At 48.6% G+C, this 13991-nt stretch overlaps 5 protein-coding genes across 5 annotated transcripts; 3 read left to right on the top strand and 2 right to left on the bottom strand.

Annotated features, from left to right (window-relative positions):
* Nucleotides 1–1268: 1268 nt before the first annotated feature.
* On the bottom strand, nt 1269–3517 carry ANOM_002536 (putative APSES transcription factor; the record flags this gene model as incomplete). The annotated part of the gene is made up of 3 exons (XM_015547793.1): nt 1269–3121; nt 3195–3369; nt 3470–3517. The coding sequence occupies 3 exons, from the start codon at nt 3515–3517 to the stop codon at nt 1269–1271; spliced, it is 2076 nt and encodes a 691-aa protein (XP_015410127.1).
* Nucleotides 3518–3901: 384 nt separating this feature from the next.
* Nucleotides 3902–4641, top strand: ANOM_002535 (NADH dehydrogenase [ubiquinone] 1 beta subcomplex subunit 7). Its single transcript, XM_015547792.1, has 3 exons — nt 3902–4009; nt 4099–4220; nt 4317–4641. Exons 1-3 carry the CDS (start codon nt 3958–3960, stop codon nt 4419–4421), a joined length of 279 nt encoding a protein of 92 aa, XP_015410124.1. The 5' UTR covers nt 3902–3957; the 3' UTR covers nt 4422–4641.
* A 1027-nt stretch (nt 4642–5668) lies between these two features.
* Nucleotides 5669–8030, top strand: ANOM_002534 (glutamate--cysteine ligase; the record flags this gene model as incomplete). The annotated part of the gene is made up of 7 exons (XM_015547791.1): nt 5669–5679; nt 5748–5820; nt 5889–5954; nt 6016–6158; nt 6215–6340; nt 6390–6975; nt 7026–8030. 7 exons carry the CDS (start codon nt 5669–5671, stop codon nt 8028–8030), a joined length of 2010 nt encoding a protein of 669 aa, XP_015410125.1.
* Nucleotides 8031–8247: 217 nt separating this feature from the next.
* ANOM_002533 (uncharacterized protein) lies at nt 8248–8718 on the bottom strand (the record flags this gene model as incomplete). The annotated part of the gene is made up of 1 exon (XM_015547790.1): nt 8248–8718. The coding sequence occupies one exon, from the start codon at nt 8716–8718 to the stop codon at nt 8248–8250; it is 471 nt and encodes a 156-aa protein (XP_015410128.1).
* Nucleotides 8719–10199: 1481 nt separating this feature from the next.
* On the top strand, nt 10200–12059 carry ANOM_002532 (cholinesterase; the record flags this gene model as incomplete). Its single annotated transcript, XM_015547789.1, has 4 exons — nt 10200–10466; nt 10534–10720; nt 10768–11388; nt 11467–12059. The coding sequence occupies 4 exons, from the start codon at nt 10200–10202 to the stop codon at nt 12057–12059; spliced, it is 1668 nt and encodes a 555-aa protein (XP_015410129.1).
* Nucleotides 12060–13991: the final 1932 nt, after the last annotated feature.

Below are 13991 nucleotides of genomic sequence, written 5' to 3'. Positions count from 1 at the left end.
TGGTGGCTTTCATTATTTAGAGGCCGGGACCTTAATGTGTGTGAGATATACCGTAGCCTTACTACTTTGAGGTAGTATTGAATTGTACTGCAAAGTATGGAACGGTAGATACTAGTAGGTTAGTGAGGTAGATCAAAACTGATCAAAGATTAACCAAGAACATCTCATACCTACCAAGTTCTCTAGTGCAGTCCCTGGTTTAATTAATCTCATTGCCCATAAATCCACTCCTTAGGTACTGAGTACTAAGTTATCATGGAACACAGACAGCGCATCAGCCGCTATGACTAGCCAATCCGCCCCCAGAATCGCCTCTGCAGCCTGACAGTGACGCCAATATGCACCCCATGCCCCAACCCCCATTGGTTCATCCCCAAGCTCCTTACCCACTCATCCCTGGGATCATCCCCGCTTAGTGCCATCCAACGTGGCCTCCCTCGCCGCCAGCCAACCGCTTCCATTGCAGACCGATTCCCCTCTTCTCCTTGCCCCTGACTGGCCTGGTTCTCTCCCCTACCACCAGTTCGGTTTGGTATTGCGCTATCCATGGACCACTGCAATGTGAGATCGAACCAATTGGTTTGGGAGAATTGGATGGAGGTAACTTGAGAGTATCTGTGCTCATGCACCTAGGCATGCATGGAAGAAATGCCATGCTCATCAGTATGTCTTTGACCGATGTATTTGGATACCGAGCTATTGATGGTTGATTTTGGTTCAAGTCACCAGACAATTCTAGAAGTGGGGTTGTACTAGTCCAATGCATGTCCCATACTCCACTATCGCTTGTACATAATGATACCATAACATTGGGTTTTATGTATGCCTGTATGTACACCATCTATTCATGCTGTAAACCCTCAACGCCAGCTAAATTCTTCCTGTAACTATAGTAGTTTCTGATCTGTCACCGCGCCATGTCAGAACAGTAAGCACACTGATAGTCCTGACAAACTCAAGAAACACATCGGATGCCTCCAAAGAAAAGAACAATTGGGTATCTGCTGGTAGGACAATATTCCTCAGTCCCCACCAGAAGCTAATTATGTTAAAAGACAAAAAGAAAGAAACGAAATCGTAAAGAACGGCATGTCCATGTAGGTAAAAATAACACATCGCAGAGGTATGGGAGAAACGTGATTCTCTGCAGAATTAGAAATTGCGTGAAGCATCATATCCAGTCCTTGGTAGATACAGTAATACAGAAACCGATACGCTCACAAACAAATCGAGCTGAATGCGGAGCATTAGAAATAATCCTGTACGTTCTAAGCATCAACAGACACTGGAGGTCCAGCTAGAGGAAAAGTCGCTGACCCCTGGGGCTCTGGCTCGGGGGACTCGCCCCCTGCACCTTTTCCGTTCATTCGGTCAAATTCCAAAGTCTCTACCAGTTCAGCAGCCATGGGATCTAGTTCCTCTTCTTTCAGTCCCGTAGCGAGTGACACGAGCTTCCGATGAACATCAAACTTAGTGCTAACACCTGCATCTGCCGTTTGTTGGGCGAGATCTCTGACGGCGGCACGCCGTGCTTTTTGTGCCGAACACAGCCGTCGAGCTAACTGATAGACGGTAAGCAACTTGTTCTGGTCAGTCGAGGGTGGGTTCGGGTCCTCGTTAGTGGGTAACGTTGACGATGCGATCCGCTCCTTTAAGCGGGCTTGTTGAATCTGTTCCAGTAGCGATTCGTAGCGACCCCTCAACTGTTCGTAACGCTCGAACTGCGCATCGATGCGCTCTTCTTTGGTTTCCTTCGCCGCCAGGTCGGCTGTTTGTTGTTGAATCTTCTGCCGATCCAACTCTAGCTGTTCGTATAGTGCCTCTGGATTGGCAACGTCATCTGGATCCGGCTGATTAGCCTTTGAGCTTCCGTACCCAACTGCAAGTTTCTTATTCGCTTCGGCCATTATTACCCCAATCTTGGCGAGGAGTGCAGAAGTGGAGGGGGAGGAATCTTGCGGTGGCGCAACGGATTGATCGGCGTTCATCGGGCCAGCAACTTCCCCATCAATGTGGTCATTGCCCATCGTGATAGAGGAAGGCGGCGGCGGGATATGTCGGTCCGACTGATTCGCTCGCTGAGTGATACTGGCAGCCGTCTCGCCCTTCTTATTTACTAAGTCTCCAGCCCGCGAGCAGTGCGTGAGGAGCAAGTGAACCAAGCGAAATGCACCATTTCGAGCAGCCACCAAAGCAGCTGTGTCTCCATTGGAGTCTTGGCAAGATAACAAAACATCGATTTCCTCTGGCGCACAAGTAACACGTAATTTGTCGAGCAGCACCTCGCAATAGTACCGAGAGCTCTTCCATTTCCCTTTGCTTCTAGTGGTTTCTGCTATGTGATGGAATATGGTGGCGCCGAACCAGTCTCGGAACGACACTGTGTCCAGGAGTAAATCCAGGAGCGGCGGGAATGTCCTCTTTTCATAATTGTTTGTAAATAGAACAGCACGTACAAGCGGCGTTTCTTCATGTACTGAGAGTGTCTTCACATCTGCTCCCCTCCGCAGCAGGTCTTTCACTATTTCCAGATCGCCCATCGCACAAGCCCAATGGAGAGCAGTGTTCCCTGAATCATCTATTGAACGGTCCACTTGAAAATTGGCTGGTGGTTCTGGTGGAGGAATTCGCGTTGCTTCTGGAGCATCTCCTACTGTCATGAAGTAGTCCAAGAGCTGGTCGCCGTACAGTATATGCTCCTGTTCGCTTATTGACATCGCGGTTACCTCATTCATGCCACGTTTGCGCTTTCGCGAATAGTTGCCATTTTGGGTGATATGCATCATCTCCTCATCTGCAACCATGGAAGAAGATTCGAGGGTTGCTTGTTCAATCGATTCGTCTTCATCGAACCCGGGATTCATCTCATATTGCTCATGAGTGAAACTGGGTGGTGCCATGCTGCGATGCGGCTTAACCGCACTGAAAACCTCCTCATGTACAACCCTCTTGTTAGCGGCCGCATTTTTCTGAGCCCTTGGTTTTGACGCGGCCGATGTATGTTTCGGAGCAGGTGGTGGACTGCGATCCCCAGCCACGTAGTCGAAAATTGGCCTTAGCTTATCAATGATATTATTGCGTTCAGCGAGCATCCGGCCTTCAGGAAGTGGAATCCATGTCCCTATTTCGAGCTTTAGCACGGCGACCACCATGAGCGTTGTATCAAAATGGACTTTCACTACCTTGATATTTACCATAACCACCTTGTACTTTTTCGTGAACCCCTTTCTGCACCTCACGTTCGAGAATACGTGTCCGCGCTGGCTTGTCAAACCCAGCGACTTTGAGGATATGTGTAGCATTGATCCAATCATCAGCCCGTCTTCGCATAACACTGTCGTTATCGAGTTTGAACTCGTAGACCGGAACCTGATCGGAGATATTAGACACATCATCTAAGCGGTCAAGGGTTTCCACAAAAGTGAATCGATAAAAAGAGCGAAGGCACAGAAAGAAGGAGGAAGCTCACACTGCTATACGTCGCAGAGTAAATTTTTGAAAAATCCACTCCCGCCATGATGTGCGTCTCCGAAAGCCGGTGTAATCTAGGTGGTCCCCGGACAATTGAAGGAAGATGCGACGCGGTCACTTTTCACAGGGAATTCAATGGTCCGAATTCACCTTCTCTCAGGCGTAAAGTATAATACACAGGCTTTGAGTTCGGTACATCACATATAGCGTATATTGAAGTCACAAAGATACCGTATCAGCCACTGGTGGCTCGTCCTGCGCACAGTAACATCCCAAAAACGCGGTGGATTGCTCAACAAGACGCGCTCCGGTCGGCAGAACCGCGTAAAGTGGAATCGGGACCACTATTCCCGTTGCGGCATAGAATTCACGTGATATCACCTGACTGTATCCGGAAGGAACAGCACTTCGGGATAGCTGCAAACCTCGCTGCTCCGCCGCCTATCTTCAGAAGGACCCTATCCCACGACGCTTTCTCATACCAAAATGACCGTTGCCGAGTCGGTTAAGAGTGCCGTTGGACTGGCGGATACTCCCGGTACGTTTTCAATGCCATTGGCCTCCGCGCTCAAGAGCAAGATCAATATAGTCTCATTGACTGAGCCGAGCATTGACGTTCCATTTTAGCCACCCGCCAGGAGATGTCCGATGCTCGTCTGCCTATTCAGTACCGCGACTCTTGTGGGCACCTCCTCATCCCATTGAACCGATGCCGGCAGCAGGAGTACTACCTTCCTTGGAAGTGCGAGGTATGTCATTGCATTCCGTCTCCGCATAATGCTCCTGCGTACATATCCATGCTTTAAGATTTGATCTATATAGCTAATATCCAATTTCTACTCTAGGATGAGAGACACAGCTACGAGAAGTGCCAGTATGAAGAATTCAAGAAGCGTGTTGCCAAGATGGACGAGCTGCGAGCTGCTAAGAACGGTGCCCGCAGCAATTGATACCAAACAGATCGGCTTATGCATTTGATATGGACGAAGCAGCAGGTTATGTACATAAAGTTCTGAGATTGATTGATCATGCACCGACTTTGGCGTTCGGATTGAGAATAAGCTTGCCGATACCATCCCTTTGTGTCTCGGACTCACAAGGCTAGTACCTTGTCTGTAGTACATGAAACGATCATCTCTCGGTGTGATACGGACCCAGTGCTTCCATCCCCCGAAAGATTTCTATGCATGGAATAGCCTCGGGACTGCGCAAGCGGAGTATTTGGGTTTGTCCGCTGGCCCAGCCTTACCGAATTGGGGTTGTATTACTGCCTATAGGTGGTAATCGCTGCTGGTTATATCATTCCAATTTTCATCTCCTTCCCAGAGGAACTATTCTTACAATTGTCAGCTACTAGCCGTAAATGGCAGTGATTTTTGAGGTATGGATCATGAGTAAGAGTAACTCGTCAACATGGTTATTCAGCCAAGCGCCATGTCATGCTGGTCCTTGGTATATCCACATCCGGCACTTGTAGCTTAAGTCTACCTACCTATTATCAAGTGGATTGCTTGGTTCCTTGGTGTTTGTGGGTCGCGAACTAGATGATGCTACGTCTTGCCTCGACGATCAGTTTGATGTGAGGTATATTTTATAGTCTCGGTTGCCCGGTTGCCTTAAGAAAGTTCATGAACTTTGTTTGCCTTGCTGTATTTTTATAGAGAATGTCAGTGATCTATTCGATGGAATCACATGACCATCCAGTTAAGGAAGCTGCTTAGAAATCAATGCATCGGCTTCTCGTGAATTCCGCAGCGTTAACGGCGTTATCAGCGTTAATGGCACTTAATGCCCCGCTTGGGGACCAAAAGATGCCCCCCACTATTGGCAAAAGTTCACTGCTTTACCCAATCACCGACAACAATCACCGTCTCCGAGACGCCGCCGGGAAAATCAGCATAAAGGCGACAATACCAATCCGACTATGACTTTTTCCCCTTTCCTTCCATCGTCTGTCTCTACGGTTCTTCATGTTGTACGTATAGTACTCTGAGGTGTCAGTTCTATCTGGCATTGTATAATTTCATTCGGCCGATTGCTTCCAACAACCGGACTCTGGCGCATCTTCTGCCACCAGAACTTCCCCTCACCTCCGCGGGGCTTGCAGATCGTGTGATCCAGGGTTTTGTCGTATTACGGAAGACTCTCTTATAATTGAATTCTTACACGCTGGTTCCTCGGACGTGGTTATGACATTATGGGTTTGCTGTACGTCGCGACTCCTACCAGACATAATCGTGCGGCTTACCCCGGGCTAACATCCAATGTTCTTATAGAGCACTAGGAACTGCCCTCGATTGGCCCGAGGCGAAGAAGCGAGCGGATCAGGTGCGAAAATGGGGTATTGAGGTACGTCATTTCCTTCTATTTCTACTATCTAGCGATACATGAACGGGCGTTCACCTAACGCGCATTAGCAATTGCTCGCCAATTGGCGCCGAGCGAAAGGGAAAGAGCGCGATGCTCTTCTTTGGGGCGATGAGGTGAGATTCCAATGTAAAAAAGACTGTAAAGCTCAAAGCTAACTAATCCATCATTACTCAGGTCGAGTACCTTGTGGTTGCCGTTGACGACGAGGCGAAAAAGGCACGGTTATCTCTCGCTCAGGCCGAGATTCTCAAGTCCCTGGCTGAGGATGAAGCCAACTGGAAGTCTGAAGGGTCAAATAGTATACAGAACAAGGAACAGTAAGGCAAACTGGTCTTCTATATCAACTCCGAGGAACTTTTCTGATGACGCCTAGTGATGGAGAGGATCCCCCTCATTTCCACCCGGAATTCGGTCGCTTCATGCTGGAGGCTACTCCGGGGCGGCCATGGGGGATTGATTTCAAAGACCTTTTGAAGGTAGAGTCAAACATGAAGTGGAGGTACGTTTATCCGTCCGAAAATTACTAGCTGAGCCTAATATGGCCTTAGACGAGAGGTTGCCAAATCTCACATGGCACCAAATGAATATCCTATTACTCTTACCACATTCCCCCGCTTGGGTACGAAAGACGACTACATTCAACCATACTATCCTCCATCTGGAGCCGCACTCCGATCCCAGTTCGTTCCTGATGAGATCGCCAATCCCCACATTAGGTTTCCAACGCTAGCCGGTAATATCAGATCGAGACGGGGTCGAAAGGTCGAGCTGAATGTACCGGTTTACAAAGATACAAATACCCCTGAACCTTTCAATGACCCAACGGTGAACTATGACCTCCACAACTGGCCTGAAGACGATGATGTCAGAAATGGAGCCGCTAAGGAAGGGCATGTTTATATGGACGCCATGGCGTTTGGCATGGGCAGTTGTTGTCTTCAGATCACCTTCCAGGCAAAGAATATGACGGAAGGGAGAAAGTTATACGACCAACTGAGTCCGTTGGGACCCATCCTTCTTGCACTTACGGCCGCAACCCCCATATACAAGGGCTTCCTTGTCGACACCGACGTTCGGTGGAACCAGATCGGTAATGCTGTAGATGACAGGACACGTGAAGAACTTGGTGAAGCTGTGAGTTATCCCTCTATTGATTGCCGGTCCCGAGCTAACATCCCAACTAGCCTTTGAAGAATGATCGGTGGAGAATTCCCAAATCTAGATACGCATCAAACTCGACTTATCTTTCCCAGGACCCTAGGCTGCGGAAGGAGTACTTGGATCCTGATTTGATCGTGGACGAAGATATCAAGAAGCGCTTGATTGAAGGTGGTATGGATGAATTGTTAGCCACACATTTCGCGCATCTTTTTATACGCGACCCACTAGTCATCTTTTCAGAAGACCTGGAGGAGTTGGACCTAAACAAGGCAGACCATTTCGAGAATCTGCAATCGACAAATTGGCAACACATGCGCTTCAAGCCACCCCCACCGGAGAAAGACGATATTGGCTGGCGAGTTGAGTTCCGCTCAATGGAAATTCAAATGACCGACTTCGAAAATGCGGCATTCAGCATATTTATTGTGCTTGTCACCCGCGCGATTCTGAGTTTTGACTTGAACTTCTATATCCCTATCCAACGCACGACCGAAAATATGGAAACTGCACATGCACGAAATGCTGTTTTGGACCAAAAGTTCTACTTCCGCAAGGATCCCTTCTCTCCTCGTGCACGCAGACCGTACCCACAGTCTTCTACTAATAGTGAAGTGTCGTCTGCCACGTCATCCGCCGTTAATACGCCACCCCCGTCACCTCCACTTAAACCAGTAGAGTCGGAATATGCGCTCATGACTATCTCAGATATAATAAACGGTTCTGCTGATGGATCGTTCCCCGGGTTAATCCCGCTTGTCGAATCGTACCTGAACAGTGTCAATGTGGACGTTGAAACGCGCTGCTTTCTGGCAACCTATCTCGATCTCATTCGGAAACGGGCAAACGGAACTCTCTGGACTGGAGCGCGGTGGATCCGTGAATATGTCGCTTCGCACCCTGCGTATAAACACGATAGCGTCGTCTCAGAAGAAATTTGCTACGATCTCGTGAAGGCAGTTGAGGAAATGTCTGTAACAGAAGGAAAGAACGGGAGTGTTGGATGGGAGCTTCTTAGAGGCAAGAAGTAATATGGCAAAAAGTTTGGCTCTCTATAGACATGGAATTTTCATTCCGGTAGTAGATAGGATTGTTTCTCCTGATATCCTCCTTCATGGTTAAGAGTTCTTTTTTTTTTACCGTGTGCACATTGCATCTAACCCTATTACTATCTTTCCATCTTATTCCTCACAGCCTCATCCGAGGCTCCAATGCATATTAACAGGCAGGATTGGACAAATGTATCGCTTATAGCAACGAATATTTCTCTTCTTCAGTTGGCCATCGACATGAATCAGCTAACCCAGTTACCTTCCATTCTCCGTTGAGTTTGTGAAGCACGAAAAGTTCGATACCCACATGGTTCACAATGCCATTAATCTTAGATCTGAACGGTGCCCACACCGCGGCCAGATTACCTGATTCGTATACTTTCAACTCAGGGTCCCAGATCCGCTCGTCGATGTCGTCCTGCACGTTTACAATTTGCTCCACAAAGACTCCAATTGTACAGAAACGGGGTACCATGGGCGGCGGTGGACAAAGTGACATGCCTCCTGCTCGGATGCAGTATTTCTCGAAATCGGCTGCCGACTTCGCATTCAATGCCGCAAGGAAGCCGTGCGTGACGGCGATGATGGCTTCTTCCTCAGGTGATGGAGGCGATGGAGAGACTGGAGTCATAGGAAGAGGCTCAGGTGATAACAATGCCCACCACATTCTGCAGATACGGCTGAACAGCGAATATATGACGCGAGGGTAGATACACGATGATAGTATCCTCTCGCTCTCTTGATTTTCGAGACTTTGGAAAGCCGACAATCGCATAGTCGATCTGCGATTCTCAAGTTGATGGTGCTGAGAGGTGCTTCGATTGGATGCGTGCTGCTTGACGACCGCGGTCCAGGAGCAAATTTTTGGTGCAATGAAAGGAGTTTAGATCACCGAATGCAGTTATACTTGAGCCTTCTTGCACTTATACTGTGCTAAGGAGCATGGGGTAGTTGGGATAGACACTTGCTCAAAGATACCGATTGCCACCCTTATGTGAAGAACCAGGTTCTCAAGCAAGCCCTTAAGCCAGACCGTCCAGGGGTGCTACAATGCTAAGACTAGTACGACTCTGCTTCACCGGGCAGCTCTCACAGCCGATGCATGTCAGGGCCACATAAGGGTCCCATGTAGATCCAAGGAGGCTAGCTAGCCGGTTGTGCCACAAGCATGCCCAGAAAACGAGGATCTATAACAGAAGTCGAACATGATGCTCAATGAAACCTCTGTTTTTGAACCCTTTGTAGAATGGACGGCGCCAGCTATTGAATCCTGTACGACAAAGCAATACTGGTCAGGGGTTCTCCATGTGACACACTATCTCATCTAACATATGTTATCTTGTGCGGGTGTAGAACGTGGCTAGATGGTTGATTACTGGTACATTATAGGATACGAACCATTTCAGTAAGGTATATCAATGAGTGTTCCATCTGGAAGATGCTGTTTCAGGAAAGCTACCTGGGCTATGTGTTAACCCTAGGGATGTGCCATTCACGTGCAGGGAAGCCTTCTACTTACACTCCAGGCAATCCCACATACAGCTTGTAACATGTCATCGTCTCTACAGCCTATTCAAGTGAACCCCACATATTCAAGCACGCAACTCATCAAGCCAGCTGCCCGAGAGAAAGAAAAAGGAAGATGGGCAATTAGCTCCCTAGTCTATCACGTTATACCCAACAAGAAGAGGCCTCTGGGGCGACCGGCAAATCTTCGGGACATTCATCAATCAAACTTCAACCGCGTGCACTATGAACAATCCCACACCAGAAGCCCCACGAGTCGTCCCTCCACAACCAACTCGGGAGCCGACAATCTTCTCTACAAGGGGAAATTCTCTTTAACCGGTTGTCCATTCATTGAATGCCAAAATTCACCCCCGCAACTCTATAACCCCAAATACTCCGGATCCCACTGCGTCATCAACTCCACCCCCACAATATGCACTTGTACGATGAAGTCGGACCTCGACCCTTTGTCCCTCATCGCTCAAGTCCCGACTCAAGTCCCGAGAGCATAGGGGAAGTTTCATATTGGGCTGTATACCCCGCAACTGATGGCCTTCCATATAAAGAGCGCAGGGTGGGTGTTGCAGGATGCGCGAGTTGGCACGGCCGTGTAGATTTTTTTATTTGAGGGCACACAAGATGCTCAAGACAATATTCTGTCTCTCTGCGCTGTGGGTCGCTGGAAATGCTGCTCCGAGTGGTATACCAGGCCCAACAGCTCATGTCCTCAATGGGACATATGTCGGGGTAAAGAACGACCACTACCAGCAGGACTTTTTTCTAGGCATGCCATATGCGCAGCAGCCAATTGGTGACCTACGGTTTACGGTACCCCAATCGTTGAATGAAAGCTGGGATGGAGTACACGATGCGAAAGAGTACTCCAAGATCTGTGTGGGATATGGCGTAAGTGATGATTGACTTGATATGCCTGCTCCCGACCTCAAGATTGGCAAGCTAACTAGGGATATAGACGGATTCAATCTGGTATCCGATGTCTGAAGCTTGTCTTACCTTGAACGTGGTCCGAGGGTCATCTGCGAGTGAGGGCTCTGATCTTCCCGTGGGTGTTTGGATCCACGGTGGTGGATTCTATATGGGTTCAGGGTCAGATGAGCGGTATAACATGTCTGCTATTGTGGAAAACTCGTATAAGATTGGTAGGTCGTTTTGGTTGAGTTGTCGAATAGATACTGATCCATGCAAGGCAAACCGTTCATCGCCGTGACCTTGAACTATCGCCTCTCCGCGTGGGGCTTCTTGAGCTCCAGTGAAGTCGCCAGTAGCGGAAACACCAACCTCGGTCTCCGGGACCAAAGACTGGCGCTACAGTGGATCAAAGAAAACATTCGGGCCTTCGGGGGCGATCCAGAGAAGATCACGATCTGGGGAGAGTCCGCAGGGGCAATGTCCGTTGGCGCTCATCTCCTCGCATACGGTGGCAGAGATGACGGTCTCTTTCGCGGAGCGATTATGGAATCAGGCGGATCCATAACAGCCAGTCCAATGAATGACACCGGCTACCAGGCGATGTACGATGAAGTGGTGGCAAAGATTGGTTGTTCCAATGCCGCCAATACGCTGCAATGTTTGCGCGAGGCTCCATTCGAGGACTTGAATGCCGTTTTCAACGGCACTGATGGCAACCCAGTGTACTCCTTCTGGCCTGTCGCTGACCAGGATCTCCTGAGGGGCCGGGGAAGCGTCCAGCTGGACCAACATGAATTCATCAAAGTTCCCATTCTTGCAGGCACGAATACAGACGAAGGGGCTAGTTTTGGTCCCACGGGGATCAATACCACGGAGCAGTTTTACGCATACCTCACCGGTTAGTTTATGAATTACTTCTTCTCGCCTCTTTTCCCTGGTCACATGTATATGTACTAAAAAACATCCACATCACCAGACGGAACATCCGGCTTCAAACTCCCATCGTCTACGGCAAACCAGATCCTCGATCTCTACCCGGACGACCCATCACAGGGAATCCCGGAGTTCCTCGGTGACCAGCGGGTACCCTCGAAGGGCTACCAGTGGCGCCGTACATCGGCCTACGCAGGGGACTACTCAATGCACGCGAACCGACGACGACAATGTGAAGCCTGGACAGAAACCACAACCCCCGCCTACTGCTACCGATTCAACATGCGAGGGGCGGATGTTCCATATCTGTCCGGCGCTGCGCACTTTGAGGAAGTCGCCTTTGTGTTCAACAACATCGAGGGGCTTGGGTATCATTACGGGAAGCCGTTCGCAGGGATGCCCGAGTCGTACAGCCAGCTGAGCACACTGATGGCGAGCATGTGGGCGTCGTTCATCCACGACTTGGACCCGAATTCGGGCATCAAGGACGGGGAGGTTCGCTGGCAGGCGTATGGGGCGGAGCAGCCGGTCGATCTGGTTTTCGATGCGAATGTCACAAGCTACATGGAGCCGGACACGTGGCGGAAGGAGGGGATCGATTATATCAATTCGATAGCAGGGACATATTGGCGGTAGTATAGCTGAACAGGAAGTTCTGGCTTGTTCATTACCAGATTGCACACTCCCCAATCCAAGTTAAAGTGAAGTCATGACGAGATCTCTTCAAAATGACAATTCGCCAAATCGGGTAAGGCTAGTGCTCCTAACCAGCCACAAACACAAGCCCCAGCAAGACCTACGAACATCACCTTCTTCATGCAATTTCATTTCCAGAAATAACCAAGGCGCAAAGAATAAAAATAAACCCCCCAAAAATATAAATCAAACTACGTTAAATTAAATTAAACCAAGACTATAATTCCAATAGACAGAAGAAAAGAAGAAAAGAACCCAAAAAAGAAGCAGCCAAATACCGAACCAGCCAATTCCCGAACGCACTGTCCAAAAATAGCACGCTTTTAAATTAAGCAATTAAACCAAGTGCGCGTGATTATAAATGCTTACAAGCACAGGGAAAATCGACCAAGCAAGCCCCATACAGACTACGGGATGTCCGATAACGCCCCCCATTCCCGCGTCAAAGTGCTCCAACGCCCCAGTCCCCGAATTCAATAGTGCGCAACGTTCCAAGTGGACGACTGGAGTCGCCTGTCATGGCATGTCCCGAGGGCAGGTTGGAAAGCGGGTATTCAGGCAGAATTTCCTCGGTAGCGAATGAGACCTGTGATGATGGGGATTGCGTCAGGATCTTCAAGTCTACGTTCTCTTCTCGACTCGGGAGAGGGGCAAAGTAAAACCAACCCATGTTTCTTGTTTCTTTCCTGGTAATTTTACTTGAAATTTTGCATGAATAATCTCAACCCACCAAAAAGAAATCCAGAGATAAGCCAAAAAAAAAAAATTAGCCACGCGTAGATTTAGACCCGAACGCCCGGGACTCCCGTGCAGAAAGAAAGCTATTATCAAAGAAACCCCCTCAACCATGGTACGAGCCACGGATAACACGTCTTCTAGAACGTCACAAGTCCCTGAACACGGAAATGACAAGCGAGGATCCAGTGTCTTGCTTTCCCTGGTTGAAGCAATGAAATTACCCGGTTGGCAGGGTCTTGACTCTTGAACACTCAATTGGGATCGCAAGTGGCGGTGCAAATCTGTGGTTAGTTTGATTATATGCTGTCGATCAGTGATTGCAGATTTGTATGTGGGTAATAACTGCTCTCGGGGACCTCGTCTGGCTGGCCCTCCTCCTCCTTCTTTCTCTCTAGCCGCCCCTTCCATTTATTTATTCTTTTTTTTTAATTTTATTTTTGTCCCATCTGCAGACCATTTTCTTATTTTGGCGCGACAATGGCATTGTTGGCAGCGGATCTTCCCTAGTTTCTTGGTTCACACGTGTCGTTTGTATGGGGGATTGCGCATTCTAGAAGACTAGAAGGTGATGGTTCCATGGAACGGAGTAGGGTATTGGGTTTCTTGTATTTTGGTTTTGTGTATATCCGTTTAATTTGTCAATACGTTCTGTTACGTGTACGGGTGCTTTTACAGTTCTGAGATGAGGTAGGTTACGTTTATGGCTGGTTTATGGTGTTGAGGGGCTTTTCTGGTGGTTCTTGCCTCATTATTCAGGCAGATAACCTTGACCTCGGTCGATATGAGAAAGGAAGAGGGGGAGGGGGGCTAATGTGGTATTGTGCACCAAAGGGAAGATAGGTAAATACATAAAGGGTGAATAGATGAATAGATGAAAAGGGAAATGGAAACGACATACCTAGCTAATGTACTCGACCGAGGCATATTCGGCGTCGTTGCAATTCCTTCGAACTTGGAAGTACGACTCCATTTATATATATATATGCATTCAAGACCTATATCAACCACCACCAAGTAGACTCGTATAATTACCCAAATAAAGCCATAGCCCTCATAAACATCTGCACTCAACAAAGCCCTAGACTCCCCAACCAAACCATACACCCCTACCTCGCGTACATGCATAGTTTGAAT

This window comes from Aspergillus nomiae (assembly GCF_001204775.2).
Source record: "Aspergillus nomiae NRRL 13137 chromosome Unknown contig00036, whole genome shotgun sequence".
NCBI lineage: Eukaryota > Fungi > Ascomycota > Eurotiomycetes > Eurotiales > Aspergillaceae > Aspergillus > Aspergillus nomiae.
The sequence above is the reverse complement of the archived record's forward strand: the minus strand, read 5'-3'. Positions and strand labels throughout refer to the sequence as shown.